The following is a 25,343-nucleotide window of genomic DNA, read 5'->3' as shown; positions in this document are numbered from 1 at the left end:
TGGTCCCCCCTGAGGTTGTAGGTGGTGCCGGGTCTGAGGTGGGAGCCATGCAGGAGACCAGCCCTGGATGCAGGGCAAGCGCTGCAGTGGCCACTGTGTGCCCAGGCTGCATTAGCCCTCGTAGCTCAGCAGGTCTGGTCACAAGCCCTGCAGAGCATCTTAGTCCAACATGCACGTTGTGCTATGCTTCCTGGTCAGATAAATGCACTTCTTCCAGGCAAATTCAGCCTCTGGCAGTAGAAGGTGGAAAGAAGAAGCCCATGTTGCTGCCGAGCGGTTCTGTTTTTCGCCCGGTCCCAGGGCCTGTGCCCAACCTCACAGCTCTGCCAGGTCTCACCTTGTAGTGTGCCCCACCACTGCACATGGAGGAAAGGAGGTGCTGTGAGGGCTCTGCTCTCCTGGTGACCTCCATCCCCTTTGGGACACCAGCTTGATCAACAGCAGCAGTGAAGTTGCTTGTGTCCAAGCCCAGTGGGGCAGTTCTTAGCCCCCTGGAAGAGGAGCTGCAGGTCCACAGCAGTACCTGCAACCAGGGCATGGGAAATAGGGGACAACCTGTGCCACCAAAGAGTCTCTGCCTCCAGCTCTGTCCCAACACTTCTGGATGGGAGTTAGCTGGCAGACGCAACGCTTTTGTGTACGGAGCCAGGAAAATTTGCTAGCCTTTCCAGGAAAGTGCCCCCAGCTCTTCTACCCTGCAAACCACGCCTCATGTCAGGAAATCATGTCCAAAATACCTGCAGAAAGCTCTTAGCATCTCTCCAGCGGCTCTGACACCCCTGTGCCTCCTATGGTCCAGCCCTGACCATCGGCACCAGGGCAGCAGTACCACCGACAGAAAACCCCGAAGTAAGGCAGCAAGCAGCTCTCATTTTGTCTGCTGGACCCATATGTTTCTCCCCTCTGCGATGTCAGGGTGAATTTTGGCTGTTACGGACCAAGTCAGCCCCCTTCGCAGTTCCTCCTGCCAGCAGCCTGCGCAGGTGAATTACAACTCCACAGGAGTCCTGTCGCCATCTAGTACCCTGCAGGTAATAAATGTCTGACTGTTATTAGGCAGTTATTGTCTGAAGCCTTTCAACAACAAATGGAGGGCTTAAAAAATGCCTCTAAGTGCCACAGCTGTTGAAGGAGTGTGCTCGGGACCAAGCATCTCTTTTACTGCACGGTTCTTCCACCAAGCCTCCTCCTTCCTGGGTAAACGTGCCCTCATGAGGGTCTTTCAGGAGGGAAACAACTCAGTGTTTCCGCTCACTCCAGCTTTGAGATTTGCAGTTACTGCAGGCAGAAAAGACTGTGCATAAACCCCAGTTTGAGGTGGGGATATGGAATTTCAATCTGTGCTGTGCATAACAGGAACCCAGGCCGGGATGAATCATGCTATGTTACTTCAGTTTTAAATTTTTTTTGCACTGCGTAGGTTTTTCTAGGGCATATTCCATCAGGCACATACCGGTCAAATTCACTTTGAAAATTTATTACACTGTTAGTTTGCGGTACACACACTTCAGATGTCAGAAACAGAAACAAAGTGGGCTTAGCAACTTAACGAAACCCTTCCATCATTTCTGCAGATCGCCATACATTTTCCGAGTGCTCGTTATCACAGCCCTTTGACTACTACTCTTTTTGTTAGATTTGTCAGTCCTGAGGTATTTTGATTAAAACCACACTGAGTAATTTCACCTTTTTTCCTTCATCAATACAGTAATTTGTAAATATCCCAGGAACTTTTTTTTTTGTCCTCCCACCCAGGAATGCAAATGGCCATTATGTGCTCTCCAAGGTATCTCCAAATAACCCTTCTCCTTTTAACCTTAGGATTTTATTGTGTTAGTTGCTAGGTAACTGAGTAAGATTTATAGCCATCTATTGTTAATTTTGAAGGCAATCTTCAATTTCCCTGTAAATAGCATTTGGGAGTTGGAGTCCACACCAATAAAAACTCACAGCCCAGTCCCACTCTGCGGAGAGGAGCACCTGCTATGAAACGCGGAGCCAAGTCGATACATAAAATTATCCTGCTCCCCCCCCCAAAAAAGGGGCTGAGCCCCTCTCAAACTGGGCAGGGTACACACTGCTGGGATGCTGGAGGGACCCCGGACTCCCCCAGTCTCTGGTCCCAGCGTGCCGATGGGTTGGCACTGGGGCATGGGCTGTGCCGGGCACCGAGCGCATCCCGGCTGCTGCCCCACTCCCCTCCCTCCTGCTCCTCTTCCAGCCCCCTCCTCGTCCTCGCAGGCTGTTACTCACTCCCCGAAATGACAGAGCTGCAGCTTTTTCCCAGAACTGGGTTTCTTTGCTGTCAAAGCTCCAGACTCCCCAGGCACAGCTCTGCCTCCCCTCTCTCTGAGGAGAGGTGGGTGGTAGATGGCCCTGGTTCATGCAGTTCCTTAACGCTTCTCAATTTGAGGCTAAACAAAGCAATCAAGTGGGGCTCTGCCAATTTGCACAAAACCTCCTTGCGCTATAGCAACAAGTAATTTTCTGCTATCCCCCTCCCTCAATCCCTAGAGCTCTCTCGCCATCCAGCAGAATTATTTGCTTTACGCTGTAAATTCGCACTCCTTCCATGCTACTTTTTCTTTTCAGGACCATTCCTGAAGATAAGAAGAACCAAACCTATTCGGGGTAACTGGCAAAGGGGCAAGCATCAGCAGCCAAGGCAGGAGGTGAGCTGCCAGGAGCGAAGCCGTCCCGCCCTTCACTTGCAACGGCACTGGAAACACCACAGATGTTGTTCAGTCCCTCACATTAATCATGCATTTGCCACCCCATGGGTCGAAAGGTCCTTTTACTTATTTTTTTTAAAGCTGCTTTATTGTCTCTTCCCATTTCACAGGATTGAAACCTGCTGATAGATAGGGGAGTGAGATACCTGATAAAACCAGACTGCCCATGGTGGTGGCAGGGTGGTAGCTCAAATCAGGTGGAAGTTCAGTAGCTGCTCTAAGGGAAAATTCAGAAAACTGTGGCTATGGTCCTTGAGATGCCAGAAGTGGTTTCTCTTCTGGCCACCAATGTTGCCAGGTTTTACATTTGTGCTATTTTTACCTGCTGGACATACTGTTTCTTTGGCCAAGGCGAACAGCCCAGGACCTACCCACTGTCTAAAGTTTCCAATATTCCCAGGTTAAATGCTTCTGCACATTTAGGCTCTTGAAAAGCCCAGGCCATTAGGAATGATCAAATGGGAAAATGCTGTTAGTGGAATCTGAATGCAAGTCATATCTTCACATAGCTTCACATACCACTTGCACAATCTGGAGGAAAGCCGATGAAGAGGAGGATATAATCAGATTATCTCCAGCACCTGGGGACAGCAGCCTCTCCCGGGGCGGGCATGCAGCTGGGGGTTATTCCAGGTGAGCTCCGCACCAGCGCAAGGCGCTCCTCCTGCACTTTCCACGCGGAGCGGGATGAAGCTGCAGGCGTCGACAAGAGCTGTCGGAAGGACTTTAGGACACCTCACTTACTGCAATTCAGTCAGTGGGATTTAGGAACGTCTCTAGAAGCACGTATCTGATGGGCAGCATCTCTCCATTTGCCCCAGCTGGATGGGGACAGCAGCTCCAGCGAGAGACGGCAGAGGGGTCTGCTGTAATGCCCTCAGCTGAGGTTTCCTTACTGATCTGGGTGGATTGTCCCCTTGAGACCCCTGGATTTGGAGAGACCTGGTATGCTCAGGGATCCCCTGGGAAGAGAGCAGTGAAGGAGAGATGAAGCCGGCAAAGTCTTTCAGCAGCTGAGCCACAGCGCAGATGGGAAGAGAGGCCACTGGCTTCTGCTCTCACAGGCAAGGCTTAGACTCACCGTGTTATTGCTGCTGCCAAGAAGCAAACCTCCGTGGCAACTGCTGAACTACGCCTCCTTCCAGCAGCTTGGCCCGCGCCATATGCGGTTTATTATTTCAGAGCTCAGTTATTTGCCAGTTCAGCTAATGCGGGTACATTTTATCTGTAGCTGCATTTTCTCAAGAAGGGCTTGATTGCCACCAGTGGGTACGTGTTTGTTCTAGCTCAGCTCCGGCAAGGCGCCAGCCTCAGGGGCAAGTGCACTGTCGCGTGCTCCTGACACCACAAATCTGGCCCCTGCTCCAAAGGGCTGGTCAGACCTGAGACCCGAAGTTGAGACAACTTCATCTGGGGAGCCCAAGCCAGGCATGAGGCCCCCTGGCAGTACCGGGTACCTGCTTGCATCCTTGGCTGCCGGCGGCTTCGCTCATGCCTGCCCGGGGGATTACAGAGGCACGGGAGCAAATAAGCCCCTGCTCCTGTTTGCCAGTCGCTAAGACCTTCACCGCAGGTCTGCCTGCACAGCAGCTAACCTGGACACGTTTGTTCTTGCCAGTTTGCAGGGAGCCATCCCCGCTTCCCTGCTACCGTGAGCCGCAGCAATTAAAGCATTTCACAGCAAATGCTCCTTTCTGCGTGGGGGAAGGCAGGCAGTAAGCGGTGAATAGCTTCAAAGAGAAAGGTCAGCAAGCCAGCGAGGAGGATGGATTAGTAAAGGACAATGCAGCAAAGACCTGATTAATTTAATTGCTCATCTGAAATGTAGTCACAGGTTAAAGAAGGATGAAGAAATTGTAAGCATACGAATGGAGCCAAGTAATAATTTTAAGTGAGAAAAACACGCAGAGAGCCCTGCCTCCCCCTGCACCCTCTGCCCTGCATACCAAGGGGTCTGTATTCCGCCGTTGCTCCAGACTTCTGGCTCTCATCCTCGAGCTGCCTTCTCAGAGGTGGAGACACCAACTACCAACAAATGTTTAAGTAGCGGCAGCTTGATATCGCTGCTGGCGGCTCAGATCGAGCAGGAGCATTAGAGCTCGGCATGTGCCCGAGCTTGCGAGGAGGCGTAATGTGGGAACCATTTGGGCTCTTACACTCCCAGCAGAACTGAGGTTTTCCTGGTGGAAATGGATCGATGTGCATGGCCTCAGCCTCTGCACTTCATATCCAGCCACTGCCCTGAAGGACCTGAATCAGCTTCACAAGGGAGGAATGTATTCCTACCTTCCCTCAGCTTAAAATGGTACCTACATCAGTTCTCCCTGCACTTACAGCCAACAGATCATGTCTCCAAACACTTCAGAAGTTAAGTGGAGAGAGGCAGAAGTCATTTCACGGAAAATTTCACAGGTTTGTTGTTTTTTTGGTTTTGTTTTGTTTTTTTTTTTTTAATTGGAACAAACAAACCAAAAAGCCCCCAAGAAATAAAGTATAAAAAGCATATGGGTTAGGTCAAAATACTATTCTCTTTTCATTTTGATTTTTCAAAAACTGTGCCTTATGTTTGGTAATATAAAATAGCTGAAAAATTAAGCCAACTTTGAAGTGGAAACTCAGATTCTTCTGTGAAGGCCAAAAATAACTTCTGAGCATTCTTCATCTCACTATTGCAAAGAGAGGTCAGAAACTTGTCAACTAAATCTGCTTCTGGAAGGGTACAATTCCAATTGCCCGGATTACTCCAGCACAGGCAAAAATACTTGGAAAATACTGGGATGAGACGGACAGGCACCACTTTTGGCCATCAGCTCCTTCCTCCTGCACAAGGCAAGCTGGAAAGCTGCCTCCAGGAATTTGTACCGCAAGGGGACTCATCCCCTCCCACTAAGTGACCGACAACTGCTAAGGTTAGTGACTGCTGGATGAACTTTGAATGTATTTCTTTAAAAGACTTGAAGAGTTCTTGATTCGAAGAGTTCAAGCGATGGGAGAACTTACCGTGCAGGCTGAGCTGCTTCAGCTGTTCATGACTCCAGGGTTTGGTTGCATTTCTGTGCCTTTGCCTGGTAGACAGGAGAACTGTCTCGCCTCAATGCTGTTCCCCCAGCAGAAATACTGTCTCTAAGTCAGCCCTAAATCGTCTGTTTGGGAAGAGGAATTTTGTTGGAAAGAGCCAACAGACCAGGCCTAGAAGCGCCTCAGCGGAAAATTGTCTTCCAAGCCCAGACTGCCCTCCTTGGTCTTTTCTGCCTCTCCCCATTTTTCAATATGATTTTCAAAGCATGGCTATGCAGCAGAAGAAGGTCTTCTAGCAAATGTCCTGATTTAAGACTAGATCCTTGAGATGTGCGTTTCAGCCTTCAATAAAATGCATTTTATTTTTCTATACAGAAAAAAATGCCCATTACTGGGGCAGAAGGGAACGTTGAAGAGATGAAGCGATGACCTCTTTCTCTGGAGCAATTAGTCCTGATAGGCTGTACAACGAGCCTGGAAAAGAGCACTGTAATTTTCATAGAATAACTGCACCTAAGTATCAAAAGTGTTAAAATGACCCTTTCATTATACAGGGCTGGAAGGTTAAATATGATTCAGGGGCTGTGCACAGATCCCCTGTTGGCTTAATTGCACAGCAGCCCACGTTTAAAGCCTTTGTAATCATTTATTAAAGATAAATGATGGAAAAGAAAGACGACTTTAAGATACCAGTCATTTAAACTAAGAGTCAAGCTTTTGAAATACCATACGTTCTGTTTTCTGCATCTGACAGCATGAGAAAGGTATCCTCTCTCCTTTTGGATTAAAAACATAGAAGCTGGAAAGGGCTGGAGCTGCCAGCAACTAAGAGATCTGCTGCATTTTCTGAGACAAGGCGAGAGGAACATACAAGGGAGGACAGAAAAATGCAACTTCTTTACCCTTACCTGCAGCCCCTGGGGCAGAGGCAATGGAAGACTCTGGCTACAGTTTGTGACTTGGTTGCCCTCCTGGGAGCCAGTCCCCACGTTGGCTTCCTTTTAACCCAGCTTGCTTCTGCCTGAATTTTCTTGTATTTTTGAAACTATTATGGCTTTTGGGCGGGTTTTTTTTTTTTGGGGGAGGGGGGGGCAGATTTCTTTAAATAGCACCGCTGGTGGTGTGGACCAGGTCCAGTATCCCAGCTTGTCCTTCAAAAGCATCTGCAAAATAAACTGTTTGGCTTCCTTCTTGTCCCATGGCAAAGGATGTCCCTGGTGCGTGGATGGCAGCACCGGCCGGTCACCAGGCATCTCCAAGTAGTGCAGGGGGCATCTCTGAGATACGCTCATGTACGTTCTGTACCTCAGCTCATTCCTCCTCTGGACAGAAATTGGGAAGCATCAGTCTATCCGACTGCAGGGCCACGGCCATTCTCCAGGATGGTCCCTGGACCACAAACTCCAACGCGGGCTTGGGGCAGAGCTCCATATAAACAACATTATTCCCTTCCCTTGTTCCTTTTGCATGGGACAACTAAAGAAGGAACCCCAAGCTTGGAAATAAACACCAGCACAGACAGGAATGTTTACCATTCAATGTATTATTCCCTCGTGTACAAAGTATTTTGCCTCTATAATAGCACACAGGTATTGAAATATGATGGCAAATGCAGAAAGACCATACAGACATGTCTTGCGGGTCTTTTCATTTCCTTTTGAGTATAAGCAGAAAGAAAAGAGACACTGTACAGGAAAGTGCTTGCAAAAAAAACCCCAGTTTGTAGAAAAATAATGGCATTGATATACAAAACCCAGATTTGTTTCCTGAACAAGAAATGTCTAATGTCTCTGGTCCTCAAAGTTTGTTCCTATTTAATGAAGCCCATTAATGAACCACAGGATCAGTGCTCTACCATTTTTTTCCCTTATAGTTTATTTAATTTTTTTTTTAGGTTTCTCTTGCTCTGTTAATAGCTGCTATGAAACTATATGGTAGAAATGAATGTATACCTGTCAAAATAATATTTCTTTTTATAAATAGCCATTCACTTCATTAGAGAAAATATAATAAGCCTGTACTTTCTAAGCACCACTGTTTCTTTCTAGTGTTCATAGTGCAATTTTCCCTTTTCCACTACAGAAGTTATACATAAGCAATTATCATTAAAAAAATCACTATTCCATTACTACTCCTTTCCCTTTTCCCTTTTTTCCTCTTTCTCTTTCCCTTTCCCCTTTCCCTTTTCTTTTCTTTCACCTTTGAAATGGTATTTTTGGCCTTTTTCTCAGAAAGGCAGCACTTATTATTGTTATGCATAGACATACAACGTAGGTGAAAAATTAGTCTAAGATATGATCATATCTACTTATGCGCTATTAAGCCAAAACCCCCAAATTATGGGTGAAAGTCTCATTCTTTCCTCTAAGCCTGAATACCCCTAAGGGCAGCAGAGGCACACACAGAGTAAGTGTGTAACACCAGTTCTTTTGCTGCTCGACCGCAGCACAGCCCTGCCCGCCTGTGAGATGTCTCCCAGCTGATGTGTGACCGTCAGGCCGACAGGTTTCGCCCTGAAGGCTGAACACAGCCCGGCGCATCGCATGGGTTATGAATCCAGGGATCGGATCGCTTATCGCTATTGATCCGGCTGTTTTGTAACAGCCTGATTACACATCCTTTGGGGAGCTCTGCAAAAGACTGACATGAGATCCCGAGGTTGGGTTTGTTAACTGTTTGCAAGACTCATCTGAAGTAGCAGAGAAGCCTCTCTAGTTTTCCAAACTGCTGGCAATTTTGTGCTGAAAAGCTTCCTTTCCACGTACTTTGTGCTCCTGGCTGCCCCAACATATAAGGTGATGGAGCAGCATCTTCCTATCGCTAACAAAAATTGTGGAGAAAGAGATAAGGGACATAGTCATAGACTACAAAAATAATCTGGTCACATCACCCCCGTTCAACGTGCTACGAAGCTCTGCGAAAACGTGGCGTGCCACAAGCGGCGGGCTATGTACAGGCGGGAGCCATCGCCCAGCCGCGTTCTGCGCCTATGGGAACTGTCTCCTCAATTTAAAATTTAAAAAAAAAAAAAAAAAGCCAGCACTAAAGGTCTGGGTGTACACGGGATGGCGGATGGGCAAGGAGCACAGATGCCTTACCAGGAAGATCCAAAGCAACAGAGAAGTGGGCGTAAAGCAGCCTGTTTTTCAAGGGGGGGGCAGAGTTATCTGTAAGTACAGAGTGATCTTGTTGAAAGGAGGCAGAGCCAGCGCCGAAGCCTCCCTTTGCAGATGGTCTGCGAGTGAGTAGGAAGCTGAGGAAACGCTGCAGGTGCTGCAATGGAGTCCCCCAGCCAAGAGGAAGGGGTGGCTTGGCTGGGCGTGCTGCACCCCGTCCCCTGCCGCAGACCCCGTGGTCCTCACCGGCCCCACGGGGAGAGAACCTGGCAGGGACGCTTTGGGCTTCACGTTAGGGTTTTGCGACCACGGCCGTCAGAAACTGCAGCGCTTCTCAGTGCACAGCCCAGGGAAACATATGGCCTGATCAGCCCGTCTGGGATGTGATCATACCCCGCTTCCAGATGGAGCCAGGAAGCACAGTGGTACATGCAATTAGGAGACAAATATATGGTTTTTTTTTAAAAAAGCGCGTTCACTTCGGAGCCCTACAAAAAAGGGGCTTGAGCTGAAGATCCATCTGCAGGAATTTTCCTGAACCTGGGGTAATTCTTAATTTATTTGAATCACCTGAATTTTTTTTTCCGTTTTCTTGCTTTTTTTTTTTCTTTCCCAACTGATAAAGGCACTGGATTAACTAAAACTACAGAGCATTAATAAATATCACGTTAGCACCAAACCAGTGCTTTTAGCACTGGCCACAGAGGTCATGTGAAATTCAAAACATACCTAAAAGATAAAGATTGCTAATGCAACTAGCACTGTATTCATTGTCATGTTTTCCTTGAGCACTGTTGGCCTAATCCCTAAAAATAAAATTTAAGCACATCTTGTCTGTTTTCCTTACATACAGACAGATTGAAATGCCAAAAATACCCCTGTGCAGATTGTGTAGCACCGTAGAGGGCCAAAGCAGCCCATAACTGAAGGAAAATTACTGATTGAAAGTAAACAACTGAATACAGTGACAATAAAGTATCACTTGTCATAATGCTACATATAATGTAGAGTACGCAAAATGCAGTGGTTCGACTGCAGGATTTAACAATAAAAAATAAAAATAGTAAAAGCAGCCTTAATATAATGATTTTACGTACAAAAATATTAAATCAAAATAAATAATTCCAAACATAAATATTATACTGTACATTAAGAATATGCAATCTATATACACACATAAACAGATAAAAAAAAGCGGAAGGCAGAGGTATTGCATCCCTATCCTTCATCTCTCTCCTGGCTGCTCTCAGAGAACCTGGAAAATACAGACGAGGCGCACGTTAGAAGCGGATCATCAGCTTTGCCTCTGCAGCCTACCCGGAGCCACCAGCAGGCGAGCGGAGCCCCGGCGGCTGCCGGCGAGGCGGGAAGCGCGTTGCCAGTTGACAGCGTTAAACCCACGCAAGCGTTACTGGGGGAGGCGAGGGCTGGGAGCACTGGATCCCACTGCTCCCCGGATGCTACGCGGGGTGGGTGGCTGTCACGGGTGCACTCCATACACGAGTGCTTTTGCAAGCGTGGCCTGATCTGCTCCTTCGGGATGTTTTCGGGAAGATCTCCCTTCGTGCAGAAGCAGCTGGGGACTCACCATGGCTATAACACCTGAACGTCGAGGCCTGTTCCAGATGATGGAGTACATTTCCCACAGTAACCGCCACACTTTCCTACTACTTTGGTACCATCCTGCAGGCAAAATCAGAAATAACATCTCGTGTAAGGGCTCAGGAACTCCATGCTGTGAAAAGGCCAGATCTGGGTTATTCTAGCCAGGATTTTTAATAGAAAATGTCTTGGAAGGAAAACAAATTATGCCTAAATCAATCTATGAAATCACCGTTATATTTAAATATATGCAAATGTAATTCTCTTTAGTGCTGCCAGGTCAGATGGTGAACACAAATAAGAAAGGGTAGTTTTGATTTATTACACTGAGTGATGCCCAAGGAGAAGGCCGTTTGGAGGGATATCTCAAGGGTATCTGCTTTCTCCAATTTGCCCCAGAGTGAATAACTGTAATGAGTAGAAAACTCGGATCATGCAAGAGGAAAACTACATCTAAATAAGAACAGCACCTCAGTTGTGCCTGAGCATGTGAAGGGCACGGGAAGGATTTTTGCAGGCAACACCAAGAAACATCTATCGGGAAAGGAAAGGCCTGGAGTGGCTCCAGAGCCAAGCCAAGAGGGAAAGTGATGGGGTGAGGCAATGCCACTTGCTAAGGTGCCATCCCACCTTAGCTCTGCATTACCACAGCCAGAAGAGGCAGAAGAAGACACAGAGAGGTCCTGGGCTTGGCCCTGTCTCCAGGAGAGCCCAGCAAAGCGTGGTGCGACTCCAGTCTTGAGTCAGGAGATTAATACCTCTGGCCTTCCTTATCCCACCTCTGCAGAGTCTTTCGCCTCTTGATCATTACAATGGACAGTCCTTAAGGGGAATTCAACCCTTAATTACCAGAAAATTGGACTTAAGTGCAGGACAAGCTGGCACAAAGCATTTATTTTTAAACGAGCTCCATCCTGCCCTTGACACTATTGATCTGTGATTGCAGCAGACTGCCATCATCTCTTCTCGCTATGCTTTTCTTTCTTCTCCTCCCGCAGGCAATTACAGCCCTGGAACAGCGTTTGACAGATGCCACTGGGTGATGGAGGTAAGAGCTGTCTCTTAGACCCCCTGTCCCTTAAAGTTTGTTTTAACTCTGCCAGCCATGATTGTGGCTGCTCTCCGCAACCCCAAAGTCGCCTGCCCGGGCTTCTCCTTTCGGAAGGGGAGAAGAATAGCAAAGCACCTGCCAGAACTAACACATGGGGCCTGTGCTGGTCCTCTTCTACCTGTACTGGAGGATATTTTGCTGTAGCATGGTTGGACTGGTAGCATTTAATTCTCCTTTAAGAGCTCCAGCACTGACGAAGCTCATGGGCTCAGGGGGCTCCCCAGAGCCAGGGAGGCTGAAAGCAGTACAGGAAAGGATATTTTGCAAATTGCTTTTTGTTAAATGATTATGGTGACCTCCTTAGGAGAGTTTTAGCTTTTAACAGGGGCAACTGGAATGACTCACATGAAGTAACAGCCAAAAAAGCGGGCCCGGGTTTCTCCAATTTCAGAACATGACACAGGAGCAATGGCACTAAGGCACACAGTGGCAGAGGGGTTGTTGGGCAGGCAAATTAAGCCGTACAAGTTCAAATTCAGCTGTTGAGTGATTCTGAAGGCCTGCCTGGCTTACCCGGAGGCCTCAGGGTCTGCAGAGCCACAGGCAGCCGCAGGGGACCATGCCCCAGGGTGCTGTGGGGCAGCCCCAGCCCACCGGAGCTTGGGTGACTCAGGTCTCTCCCAAGGAGATAAACCCAGACCAGCCCGTTGGGAAGGTCCACGTCCTCCACACTTCATTAGCAACATTTTGGGAACAATTCCTACTCAGGGCACTCACCTGGCACCCAGACCCTCCCTAGCAGGTCAAGCCCTGCTCTGCAGCCCTGTCCCTGAGCGCCCTGGTCCTGCCTGCTGTGTGATGCATGCTCCATGCCGGACATCTCAGCTAATTAAGGATATGTCTGCCCCACAGCACTCAGTTTTCAGCTTCACGGGTAAGCAGGCTCACTAATTAATCGCAATAACTCAAATCAAGTTCAACCCTCTAGCTTCCCCCGCCTCAAATACAGTTACAGGCAACACTTAATTTCTGAGGTCAGATGTTAGATTTTTGTTAGTCTTTACTGGGAAGATATTGCCACGAAAGACAACAACTAGAAATTTCTCATCAGTGGGTATAACCGTAATTAAAATTACAACTTACTGGGGATTTTTGAATTTCCGACACGGCGTAATTCCCTTGTGAGAGCCACTTTGCAGTTCCCGTTAAGGACAGGCCTGTCCCGTACAGGTCTATGCTGAAGCGACCCTAAAAAACAAGCAAATGAGCCTGGTTATCCCAAAATGTTGTGCTTTTGCCACGGTGTCACTTTTCTACCAGGATCTTGCTGGCAATGTTTTCAATTTTTTCCATCGCTCTGATCGTGATTAGCACATATTGTACAAATCGCAGCACGTCTCGGGTTAGGAATTTCCTTCTCGTTGGTGGCTACGGGGAAGGAGGGGCTCGATCTCGGTTTTTCACGGCTGCTTCTCGGGCTCGCTCTGCTTTTTCGCACTTTGCCGGCTGAGGGCATTCTTGGCTTTTCCATGGCAAACTGCAGCGCCCGACCTGCTCCGGCAGCCGGTGGGGAAGGGATGCGCTGCAGCCGCTCTCCCTGCTCCTTTCTCAACTGGAGGGGGCACACTTGTCCTTATTTTCCTTATTTTCCACTGGGCTTCCCCCTCCTCTCTTCTCCCCAGACTTCAGTAAAATCAAAACTCACTCATTCGTTCATTCCTTAAAAATGTCCTTCACTTCATTCCACCCTGCCTTCAAATGCACAAAACCGGTGGAAAATTAAGGACTATGTCTGCCTCCAGTGCAGATGCCCCCCACCTTCCTCTTACCCCCATGGCAGACCCCAGCCCTGCCCGTTTCTGGACACGAGGAGGGATCCTGTGGCCACCTCCCCAAGCTGTGCAGTACCAGATGGCTGTTAGCTTTGCTCCCTGCACTCGCTGCCTTGGGAACGTTGATTTTCTGTGAGGAGCAAACTGTCTGGGTCAGGTGGATGGATATTAACATTCATGAGCCTTCCCGAGGTAAGAAGTCAATCCCTAAGCTGCTGAGCTGTGCAGAAAAGTGTCAGCTCCGAAAGTAGGGAGGGAAGGAGATGGAGAGGTTTGCCCTCTGCCGTCTGTTGCTGCAACTCCCTACTTAATGCCCTTTGCAAATATGGTCTACCCAGTACCTTGGACCATCCAAACATACCACTTATCATCATCCCCCAGCTCCACAGAAACTAGATGTGCTGGGAACATGGAGCAAGCCACCTGTAGCACAGTGTTAACTAATCTCCTAAAGACTTTCAAGAAAGGGTATTTCTCCCAAGCAACTGGGCTAGCTGTTCTTCATTGCCTCCTGAAGCTACTGAGGATGCAATTTAGCCTGTGCCCAGCTCTGTGCTTTTGTGGTGCTGGGACAGGCTGGATTTGCCCTGATGCACAGGCGCTGCATCAGGGCAAATTCCCCATCCCTGGAATCATTCAAGACCAGGTTGGACGGGGCTCTGAGCAACCTGATCTAGTCAGTGGTGTCCCTGCTCACTGCAGGGGGGTTGGACTAGATGACCTCTAGGGGTCCCTTCCAACCCAAAACATGCTATGATTCTATGATTTTGTCAGTGTTCTCCCAGCCCCAGAGTGGAGTGAGCGATGGTCCCACTGGGCTGCTGCAAAAATAAGCAGCAAGGCATGGGGATGGTGGGACAGCAGCTGCCAGGTACCATTGCAGTCCCTGACTGACGGTGTCTGTTGGTCCAGCAGCAGAAACCTGACCTGTTTCTGCCCTGCAGATGCCCTCTCCTTCTCGGGCATCTCCCCCCTGAGCTGGCTTGCCAGGAGTCTTGCTGTCTGTCTGTTGCCTTCTCCTTCCAGAGGAGTTCTCTCACCCATCTTCCCACCCCCTGCAAACAGCAGTTTCTGCAGATATGAGACTGTGGAACGCAGAGGCAGGGTCCCAGGGCATCCCGACGGCCTGATTCACTACTGCTCTCCCTGCCCAGCATTTCCACCAAGCCCTGCCACAGACCAATCCCCCAACCTTCAACCACCCTGCGCCCACCCCTTCTCTCACAGCTTATTTCTTCTTCCTCTTCTCCAGGGCTGCGGGAGCCCTGGGGAACATCCCTCAGCCGGTTCTGATGCTGGTCTGATAACAACCTGACATTTTCCCATATGGAAAATGGAGAGTGCTTTCTGCACGGACAAAGGGAAAAGTTTCCGACCACTGAGATGAGAATGCGACACTCACTGGTGTCACTGGGCTGATGCAATCAGCAGTAATTAATAGAGGGCCTAAACAAAACAAATGGCCCCAATTCCTATGAAATGCTATTGTCAAATACCTGCGGGCATTTGGCTGCGCTGTAGCAGTCCCCAGCAGTGGCATAAGGAACGGGTCGTCCATCATGTGTCCGTGCAAACTGTAAATCAGTCGCTGTGGAGAAGGGTTGGTGAACAACATGGGAAAAAAGATGCAGGGAGAGAGACAAAATAGATGTAAACATGCTCTTCACTGATGTTTAAATTCACTAAAGCTGGTTTCGTACATTAATCTTGAGAGTCAAGACTGCTGGATTTTTAATATTAAATCCCCCAATTCATCCCACATGTGACTCCTGGCACGTGAGCACTGAATTTAGCAGGACACTTACACACGCAACGTTTGCAGCTCAGTTTAAGTACACTGGTGATTTAGGGCATGTATAAATAACAAGAAAACTCGAAGCCATGACTCGGGTTTTATTTCTCTATCACAAAACTCCCCACTTTCAAGAAGGCCACAGGACCTCCTAAATCTCCCTTTTAAACAAAGGCAAACAACCATCTCGGCGCTCTCCCGGCTGCCCCAGCCCAGGGGTCGGGGGTTCAAAGGGAACTAGGGTATTTTGCTCTGGAGGGATCTGAAGTAACCCAGACTCATTTAGATGGGGCTGTGAGATAGCTCCTGCCTGACAGAGGTAGGTGCCCAGCTCCTTTTGAAATTCAAAAGGAGCTGGTATCAAATTCCCTGAGGGTGGTTCCTTTCAGATCTTTACCTAGGAGCTTTTACAGACTATTAGTAGCTTTTTACAGATTGATAGACTGGGAGGTCTCATGCCTTGAAAATGAAGTGATAAAAAACCCCTTATCAGATAAAGAGTCATTTTACAAGGAAGGATTTTGATTTGCCAAAAAAAATCTCTGCTATTTACTGAATGAACCCCCAACAATGTGTTGTATTTTTAAAACATTTGCTGGAAACCGATAGCATCCCTGGACTCAGGGGGACTGAAACCGTAACTCTATGGGATGCTGCAGGCTCTCCAGCGGCGGGAGGCTCCCAGCTCCCATGAATGATGAGAGAGGCAGGGTATCACATTATATTATATCATATCATATCATATTATATTATATTATATTATATTATATTATATCAGCTGATATATTAGATCAGCTACAGTGCCCTCCTCCCCTGGAAATCCATGGCCCCAGCTCCATCACTCTCAGCACAGGTTATTTCCCTAAGGTCTGGCTCTGCCAAGAGCCTCCTCTGCCCTGGCCCTCAGGGAGCAGCATCCAGACCCCAGGGGAGTTCCCTGCACCGGGATCTCCCAACGCGTCTGTAAAATGGGGGGCCAGCTCCTCCCTGGTTAAGCTTTCTGCCAGAGTCCATTCTGAAAACAGGAGACCAAATGAAATAAAATCCTTCCAAAAATACACTGGCCTGTCGGGAGCATGCAAATATTCATTCTGTATAGCAGATGCACCAGCGACTGTCCTAATATTTTCCCATATTACAGAGAAATAGCATGAGCATCTCTGATATACTCAAGTCGCAGTCTCCAAGTGTAAAGCAGCAAACAGGTGACCAAGTGTAAAAGCAGCTTTTAACAGGAGAGCTCGGGAATATTGCCCGCAAGAGTACTACTGCTTGTTTGTAGTGACAGCTATATTTGTGTAAAATAAACATTTTCTTTTAATGGCAAGGCCCTGTTTTTACTCACTTATTATTTGCATAGTGTTCAGGTCCAGCCTTACTTTGCTGAAGGTGGAAAACCCAGCTGCTGTGTAATCTTTTCTACACTGGCAGTCTTCTCGTCTGCTCCCGTTATACGGACATTCAGTCGGGTTATGCAATCTAGATCAAAAGAAAACCCTTTCTACTCATGACTGGAAAATATTGCCATGGAAAACAAAAACATTGTGAAGCTCAAGATTAAAGGATTTCTTACCTGTATCCATACACTTCTGAAAAATTCTCTGCATCCCCATTTACCAGGGTCACATACTCCTTTGGGCTGTCGGTCTGCATCCCAGAGCAATACACCTGAGAGAGAGAAGCCAGAATTTTGTCAGGTATCATGTGCAAAGGCATGGCTGAGAAAACCAAAGGTAGAAAATCCAAGAGTGGAAGTGAAGAGCACATGCAGGGTCCTCTTCACCTTCAGGCAATGTGTTAATGATCAATCTGCTGCTGAAACGCACCTTTAGCATCTTTCCTTTGACTTGAAGAAAATATTCGCCATCTTCAGTGACACCTTTGAGATTTTTAACATCTTTGCAACTCCTTGGTAATTCACCTGAAACAAAGCAGAAACACTTGTAGCCACTGAGCAACATCAAAATTTCTTTTGTAACACTGTGAGGCATCCAAAGCATCAAAACACCTTGTTTATTTTTAAGAGGCCTTCCTGAAGTGCCTTAGCACTTAGTTGGATGGCTCCCAATGCCTGGAAATACTGCACATCTCTAGGAGTTTGATGGGAACAGATGCTCAACAGATGAGAAAGGCAAAGGAAGGTGCAAATCCACGGACTTACACTCATGGATGTTGTGGCATGTCCTCATCTCTTCGGGTTTCAGATCTGCATGGCACAAGCTGCTGACCTGGTCGTCATTCGTCAGACACTGTACCGACCGGTGCATGACTCCAACTCCACAGGTGACGGAGCACTGCAAGACAGAGATTTGTATTTTATCTCAAGGGTTTCTGGGCTCCAGAAGAACAGAGACAGCCCTTTTCCCTTGTGCCAAGAGACAGCAGCAAAGGCCCCAATCCTGCAAAGTGTTCAAACACAGGCTTAATTTTAATCAAACAAGTAATCCCTTTTATTATTAATCCCTTCATTATTATCATCGTTACTAATTATTTCGAGAAGAATACTGAACTTCGCTTAGCATTTAAGCACTTTACAGGATGAGGCAGTATCGGTTAAGGTGAACCACGCACTCATGTGAAATTGTTTATTCTTCACACTAGGAAGGTTGTACAAGACAGACATGTTCACCACAAGGCCTGAATGGTAGAAATCCTCTCCTGGAGGCTGGGAGACTGCTAGGAGGTGACAGGGGCCTCTGAACACACATGGCACAGTTTGTTGTTTTCTATCCAAATCGTACCAAAACCCCCACAGCCTCCAAACCCTCTTTCCCCTCACCCTCTGGAAAAATGGTTAAATCTGCACAAACATTGGGTCATCCTCAAACAGCCAAAATCAAGGGCAATCTTAAGGCTGAAATTGCACAAGTTAACCGGAGCTGCCGAGCAGCAGCTTGTCTGCGCTGGCTGCTGCTGAGCATGGGCGATGGGAAGTGGGAGCATCTTGCTCTCCCTCTGCAACTTTTTCTTTCAGTACTTGAGAACTGAAAATCAGCTCTTTCTACAGGTACCAGGTTAGGCTGCCATGAAAATGATAGAACAGAATCATAGCATAGAATCATAGAATAGTTTGGGTTGGAATGGACCTTAGAAGCCATCTAGTCCACTGCCTTGGCAATGAGCAGGGACATCTTCAACTCGATCACATTGCTCAGAGCCCCATCCAGCCTGACCTTGAATGTTCCCAGGGATGGGGCATTTACCACCTCTCTGGGCAACCTATTCCAGTGTTTCACTGCCTTCATTGTAAAAAATTTCTTCCTTATATCTAGTCTAAATCTACCCTCTTTTAGTTTAAAATCATTACCCCTTGTCCTATTGCAACAGGCCCTGCTAAAAAGTTTGTCCCCATCTTTTTTATAAGCCCCCTTTAAGTACTGAAAGATGCTGCTCATCTATTTAGAAATCATTAGTCTAAAGGAGCACAACACGAAGGAGACAGTCTTCAACGGCTCATGGTATTTGCAACCTGGCATTTACTCTTTATCAGGTTCAGATCCATAAAAGTTAACTAAGGAGCTGAGCAGGACTCTCTCAGTCCATCAAAGGTGATGGTGTTTTACATTAAAACCCTTTGAAAAACAGAGATGAGAAGGGTCATGGCACTTGTTAGTTGCTGGGACCTTCAGCAGCCAGAAGTGAGGAGAAAGGTCTTGCTTTCTGAAATGGATACTCTTTGCAATGAAATTGTATTAGAGTTGAACATTTTACACTGAAATTCTGGGAGACAATACCCGTTAATCGAGGCTGAGCTCTTTGCTGTAACTTCTCTGCCCTGACTTGCAGGGAGGATCTGAAGCTTCCTATGGGTCAGGAAGAACTTAGGTTTCAAATGGCTTTGCCACTTATTGTAACAACTTCCACTACATTTTGCTTGACTTGACCCTCATTGCCTTGTAAAGGTTTGACAATTCCTGCAAATGCCTGAGCTGGGTTAATAAATCAAATTTATGGGAGAAAAATCACATTTCAAAGAATGTCAGAAGCCTAAAGAAGTGAAATGTTATCACCTTAACTAAAATTTGATCTTGTAGTTCAGGCCCCAGAAGAGGCTCACACAAATAACTTTAGCAGAAAGGCTAAGTTCTTTCCCCTGCCCTGTCCCAGCATGTGTAAGAAGGAAGGGGGGGAAAAAAGAAAGAAAAATCCTTCTAAGGCTCAAATTACCAGTGTTTTGGGCTATTGGTGGTTCCCAAGTCTTGCTCACACACGTGGCCAAGAGGGATCAACCCCAGTTGCCAGCTATCCATTACAGATCCCTCTAGCACAAGGCTTTCAAACCCTTGTTTTCTGGCTATGACCCCACTTTCCGACTAAGCATTCAGCACAACCATCAACACCGCCACAAATTTTGGCTAAATCCAAATTTTCAGAGAGATCATGACTTGTGGCTATTGGGACTTCCCCATACGATGGGGTTCAGTCTGGAGCAGGAGCCCTACCCACACACTGGGGCTGCCGCTGCATGAGGGTATTCATTGCATTCATTTGTGCAGCTCTTAAACATTCCCCTGCCAAACCTTCAGACTGTGTCCCCCGTGTAAAGGAGAATAAGTTTGTTCCAATTTTTTTGGTTAAAAAAAGAAGTTTGCCAAACTTACGCTGCCCCAGTTGCCGACGCGCCAGGATGCAGAGACGGGGCACTCCCCAAGGTAGCAGGGCTGGATGTTGGGCGGCTGTGTGCCAGGACAGTTGACCGTGTTCTGGTACCCATACTCGTAGTGGTCCTTCCCGGTGTAAATCTCGCTGCAGGACACCAGGCGCTGCCTGTATCCCTTTCCACACGTGACGGAGCACTGCGGGCAGAGGAAGTGCCCGTTAGCACGGCGCCCTTCAGGAAGGCTGCCCGGAATGGGGAGGAAAAGCAGGCTTGCCAGCTTTTGACATGGCAAGATGCTCGGGGGGATCACTAGTAACTATTTATGCCAGCCATGAGTATTGTGAGTGGCTAAAAGTGGGCCAGTGCCTGACACTGCCTTTGAGCACCCAATTCCTCCCTGTGCTGCTCCTACAGCTGCTCCAGGACCCCTTACTCCAGGCTGGCTCCTGGGCACAAGTTATCTCTCCCCAAGGGCAAAGAAAGGAGCAGAAAGCAGAAGATCCTTGAGAACTCAGAAATGCCTCTATTATTTGGGTTTTCCTTTTTCTTCCTTTTTGTCTTTTTTTTTTTTTTTTTTTTTTTTTGCCATGGGATGCACAAAGAAAGAAAATGGTCAAGACTGACCCTGAATTGCAGGTACTTGGCAGCAACTGGAAGAAAGGGAAAGCCTTCTTTCTAATTAGAGGACAAACAGTGCTTCTGTCCTCCTCATCAAACGGCTGGGCGGGAGCAGGGATGAGCTGAGCTCCAGCCCTGCCAACCCTCGCCCACCTCCTCGTCTTCATGGGCCTGAGTGCTCCCAGGGGTCACAGGCGTGGGCAGAGGGTGTCTGGGCAAGGGGCAGCCAGGGCTCCAGCCTCACAGGCACCCTAATACTTCCCTTACGAAAGAACCCAGGAGGCCAGGCTGCTCTGAGAAATTCTCACGTCTCCACGTTTCTCCCTCCTGCACTATCTTGGGTGGCTTGTATCTCCTCCCCCTCAGCCCCGGCATGTTTTCTTTTTTCCCTTTTCTTGTTCTTTCTTTTTAATCAGTGCTGTGTCAGCAGTTGCCTTGTCGTTTCCCCTCTGCTGTTCCTCCAAGTGGAAAGTAATCCCTCACTAGCTGGAGAAGGAAACAGGCTGAGATTAGCCCAAGTCCTCCCGCATGCAGCGCCTGCTGCAAGGAAAACTCATCTATTTTCCTTGCCGAGCCCTCTCCCAGCCGTGAGGGTGAAGCTGCTGCCTTCGCTCACGCCAGGTCCTCCCTCCTGCCCAAGATGGCACAGAGGAAGGACATGTCCCCATGGTCACATCCAGGCTCGCCTTCCCCCAGGATGCTCACCCAGACCCTCGCACAGCTCGTGGGGCCCCAGAGCTGCCCCGGACCAGATGGGAATAAATCAAAATAAATAAAAAAATGAAATAAAATGGCACAAAACCAAAGAGGGTGTCTGCTGGATATGATGTGTTTTGGAAGAAAATTGCCTCTAGATACTAGCTAGGAGCCTGAGCATGCTGGCATTTACTCTTTAATATCCTTGTCTTCTCCCACAGCCCTGCTCCTTTCTCTCCAGCAGGGAAATTGCACACAGAAACAAACCAGAAAAAAAAAAAACCTAAACCACACAGCACTGCCCTGCCACTGTTGATTTGGGTTGCAATATCTCAGCGAGGCTGGCGGTGAGAGGAGGAGAACGTGGCCCAGCGCCGAGCGATGCGGCCAGGTCCCTGTGCGGGGATGGGGACTCACCTCCGACCACTCCCCGGTGATCCAGACGTACTCGCAGGGCGGCAGCCCGCAGCTCTCGATTTCGGGGGGGCGTTTGCTGGCGTCGCAGTAGCCACTGTTCTGCACCCGCTTGTTCTCATCCATGCAGACCACCTTGCGGTACCGGGACGCCTCCCCGCACGTCTTCATGCACTGTTTGCAAGAAACAACGGCTCACGCAATCCACGAGGGACTTCAGCAAATTAATCCACACCTGCAAAGCGAGTGAGCCCTCCTCCCAGCAGCCCGAGTGAGCGGATGGCTCTGTGCCCCATGTGGGTGTCTCTCATGGGTATCACTCGGGGGCAAATTTAAGACCAGGGCCCTGCTGTGCCAGATGCCACGGGAGCATCCAGTGACAAATTATTCCCATCCTCTGGAGGTACCAAGCCAAATCGCAGGTGTAGGGAGCGAGGAGAAACAGAGGCAGCAGGTATTGGGATGGGGTGGATGTGGGGTCCAGCTGCGATGGGACCAAGAGATGCAGGGGTGGGCATGCTGGGTCAGGAGATGGAGCAAAGGGGAAAGAAAGGGGCCAATCCCCATCGTTTCAGTTCCTAGTAAATACAGCTGCTTGGAGAACGACAATTCAGCCATCCCCCTTCCAAAATACAGGCTGCTGCACCCTTGGCCGTGGCTGGCTGGGGGGGAGCCCCTTGCCTGGTCCCTGCCAGCTGGGGAGCTGCAGCCCCTGCCCTGGCATGGCATGGGGGCACATCTCTGCAACCGCTGCAGCAGAGGGGGCCCTATGCATTTATTCTCTTTTAAAAAACGCTGCTCTGCCCGATATTAAGAGCAACCCCTGCTAGCTGTGCACAACTGCTCCCCGGGGGCTTCTGGAGAGTTTAAGGACTCTGTTCTTTCTCTGCTCATCTTGGAAAAACCATCCAGGCCGTGAGGCTGTGCTCCTGGGAGCGAGTCTGTGTTGGGAACACATCTTACAAAGCACGCACATAAAACAAAATAAATCAGTGTAAGGGCAGCTGTCTGGATAAAACTGTATTTTCTTAAAGTTATTGCCTGTAATGGACTTCTAACACTCTCAACTAACTGGATTAACAAGGAGAAAAAATGCGTGAAAATAATCATTTTATATAACACGCAGGAAATGTCTTACCCTAAGCAAAAGGATAAAATATTCAATCAGACCTTCCCTATCTGCACAGAAACACCGTCTGAAGTCACCTAGGTTCAGAGGACCGTGCCAGTTTAATCTAGTTAAGAGTCTCACCCTCCAAACATTGCTTCCAGCCTCCTGGACACAGCTCCTGCTCTCCCGGCTGGCCCACAATTAGCAAGATCTTAGTGAGTTCACCTAACTGCAAAAACACAGGCACTATCAGGCCCCTGTTTCTGTAATTAGGTGTCAGAACCAAGATTGCAAATTATGTGAGAGCTTTGAAAAATCAGATCAATCCGTGGCAGGAACGGCACGCCAGGAGAGCTGCGGCGAGCACAACGTCACGTCGGTCGTAAATATTTAGTAACTGTGCAAAGTGGAGGGGGGACAGGGAAGGAGAGGCAGCCCCACAAAGCAGCGTTTATTCCGAAGGAATAACTTAGGAGCTCTTAGGCAACAGTCAACATTGCAAAATCCGCAGCCTGCCAAAAGACCCCAAGGGCTTCGTGCGCTTTCAACCTTACTTATTCTCTTGCTTTAAGTCCTTAGAGTGGAAGCTCCTTCTAGGTCTGTGCTGAAACACAGCGATCCTACAGGGGCTGGAGGAATTTGCTGGAGTGTGATTTTGCTAGAGAGCAAACAAACTGTGCTGTATCTGCCTTTCTCCGATACCTCCCTACTAGATAAGTAAAATCTGAAAGGGTGTTATTGCACGTGGGTAAGGCATCACGAGCGCTCCATCGCCACGTAGCTTCCCTGGGTGGCACCTTGCAGAGGCAGTGTGAATCCCAACCTTCCTGCTCCCTCCTAACGAGGGACTCTCCGGCACAGTGGGAGCAGGGCTTTGGGATGCTCAGAGCTCCCCTTGTCTCTGGTTTGGCGCACATCAGCCCAGCGCATGGTCCCCAGCACAGGGTGAATCGTCCCAGCTTGCAGCCAAAGGAGACACCTCGCAAGGAGGGGGAAGAAACAAGGCTGATTTCGTCTCCTCCCCTTAACGTGTATTTAAGCCTGAATTTGCAAAGTACATTGTCTCATGCTTAATTTTAGGAGGCTGAATAATCTCTGTGCCATCACTGGGTCTTCTGACATTGGCCGTGAAGAGCTATCATATCAACAGCCCATCCTCATTTAAAATCATTAGCTGCTGATGAGAGATTGATGCTCTCAAACACACGCCAGCCTGCTTTGGGTTTCTCTGCAGATAACCCTCATATGGCCAAATAAACCCGAGCCAGCTCTGTGCGTTTTGTCATCATCAGTAAATTAAGGTTTGATTATTTGTATTTTGAAGGGATAACTGGTAAATAAAATAATCCCACTGTGATATTAAATACAGCTCAAAGACAGTGAGGCCATCATAAAACCAACCAAAGAGAAACACTGCAGAGGTTGCAATCAGCCACCCCAAGGTTATAAACCATTATTCCCATAGGAAGTGGACAGTTCAGCTAGCGTGAAAAGGCTATTTTTCCTTTTAATACAGTGATAGATTTTGCATGAAATCTCATGCTCGTGACCGATGTAAATCTCACATAAAACAGCAGGGCTAGGGGATAACAGCAGGAGCTGAAAAACAGGTCAGGCATTTGACAATATTTGTCTCTTTTGCCTCATTTCCCAAATTTTGAACTATTTTGCTGGCAGTTCAAATTAAGGATCATTTCAAGCACTTCTACAACTGTTTTAGAAGAGTAATAATAATAACAATAATAATTTAAAACGCCCAAAGGCATTGCTTTGTGAAAGCATTCATTATTTTCTTTTTTTTTTTTTTTTTTCAAATCAAAATCTGACACAGAGCTGAAACAAAACCCCATGCCACGAGCACTTCAAACATGCCTTGGGTAGCTCTGCAATCCAAATCAGGCAAGGATGGCACGATTTTACCCCAAACAGCAAATGTCAAAGATTCAAGAATTGCATTGGAGCTTCCAGAGCCATGTGTTGTCCTTCCACAGAGGTTCATGTTAAAAAACAACCCCTCCTCTCTCCCAGTTTTCCCTTTTTCTTCATGACCCGGGTCTGGGTTTTACTTTGACATTAGCAAGGCCCCTTCTATTGACTTTATTCTCCCTGGCGTGGGCACGGAGAACAGCGAATTAATGGCGATAACCAAAGAGCAATAAACCATTTCCAATAAGTTCCCTATTCCTTTTCATTGGCAAGACCAACTTTTTTCTAAACAACAACAACAACAACAAAAAGGAACAATAAAAAAACCCCCTCTCAACAGATTCCCTTTAAAGGTAAGAAATCAAGAACAAGGCAGTGCTGGGATGTTATTTTACATCCCGCCTTTCGTGTCAATTAGGGTTCATTGCTGTTCCCTGCTCAGAGAGTAGTAATGCAGTCTGTGCCTCCTCCCTATAAATAACATGAAGCCACTACTTATGGCTGGGGAGAAGGTGCTATTACTTTTCTTCACCGGTACATCACAACAAAATAAGAAGTGCTCAGAAGAACTGCTTGGAGTCATCCAAAGGGCTGAGCTCACACTGAGCATCTCCTGCATGTTTCTATTGATGGTTATTGATGGATGAGGAAACTTCCAGCCCACCCTGCTAGCAAAGCTCCCTCGGAGGAAAAAAAAAAAAAAGTCTCTGTAACGCATTAAAAAATTCCCCAGTGCAATGGGGAGCCCTGGAAAACTTAGGAAAACATCAGCATTCGCCTCCACCAAGGGTTTGGCAGGCTGGGGGCTCTTGCTGCTGGTTTGAAAAGGTGCAAA

At 47.9% G+C, this 25,343-nt stretch overlaps 1 protein-coding gene across 1 annotated transcript in view; it reads right to left on the bottom strand.

Moving 5' to 3' along the window:
- Positions 1-10,459: 10,459 nt before the first annotated feature.
- ADAMTS9 (ADAM metallopeptidase with thrombospondin type 1 motif 9) overlaps positions 10,460-25,343 on the bottom strand; it is a 90,232-nt gene continuing 75,348 nt past the window's right edge. Inside the window, exons 31-39 of the mRNA XM_035903798.1 lie at positions 21,475-21,645; positions 19,745-19,939; positions 17,305-17,437; positions 16,970-17,064; positions 16,717-16,811; positions 16,489-16,622; positions 14,848-14,939; positions 12,663-12,767; positions 10,460-10,549 (exon numbers count right to left, since the gene is read on the bottom strand). Of these exons, the coding sequence (XP_035759691.1) occupies positions 10,460-10,549; positions 12,663-12,767; positions 14,848-14,939; positions 16,489-16,622; positions 16,717-16,811; positions 16,970-17,064; positions 17,305-17,437; positions 19,745-19,939; positions 21,475-21,645 (1,110 nt within the window). The remainder of the gene's footprint in view (positions 10,550-12,662; positions 12,768-14,847; positions 14,940-16,488; positions 16,623-16,716; positions 16,812-16,969; positions 17,065-17,304; positions 17,438-19,744; positions 19,940-21,474; positions 21,646-25,343) is intronic.

This window comes from Egretta garzetta, unplaced genomic scaffold (genome assembly GCF_000687185.1).
Source record: "Egretta garzetta isolate BGI_Z169 unplaced genomic scaffold, ASM68718v1 scaffold91, whole genome shotgun sequence".
NCBI classification, from domain to species: domain Eukaryota; kingdom Metazoa; phylum Chordata; class Aves; order Pelecaniformes; family Ardeidae; genus Egretta; species Egretta garzetta.
Note: the sequence above shows the minus strand (reverse complement) of the source record. Positions and strands in the feature narration are given on the sequence as shown.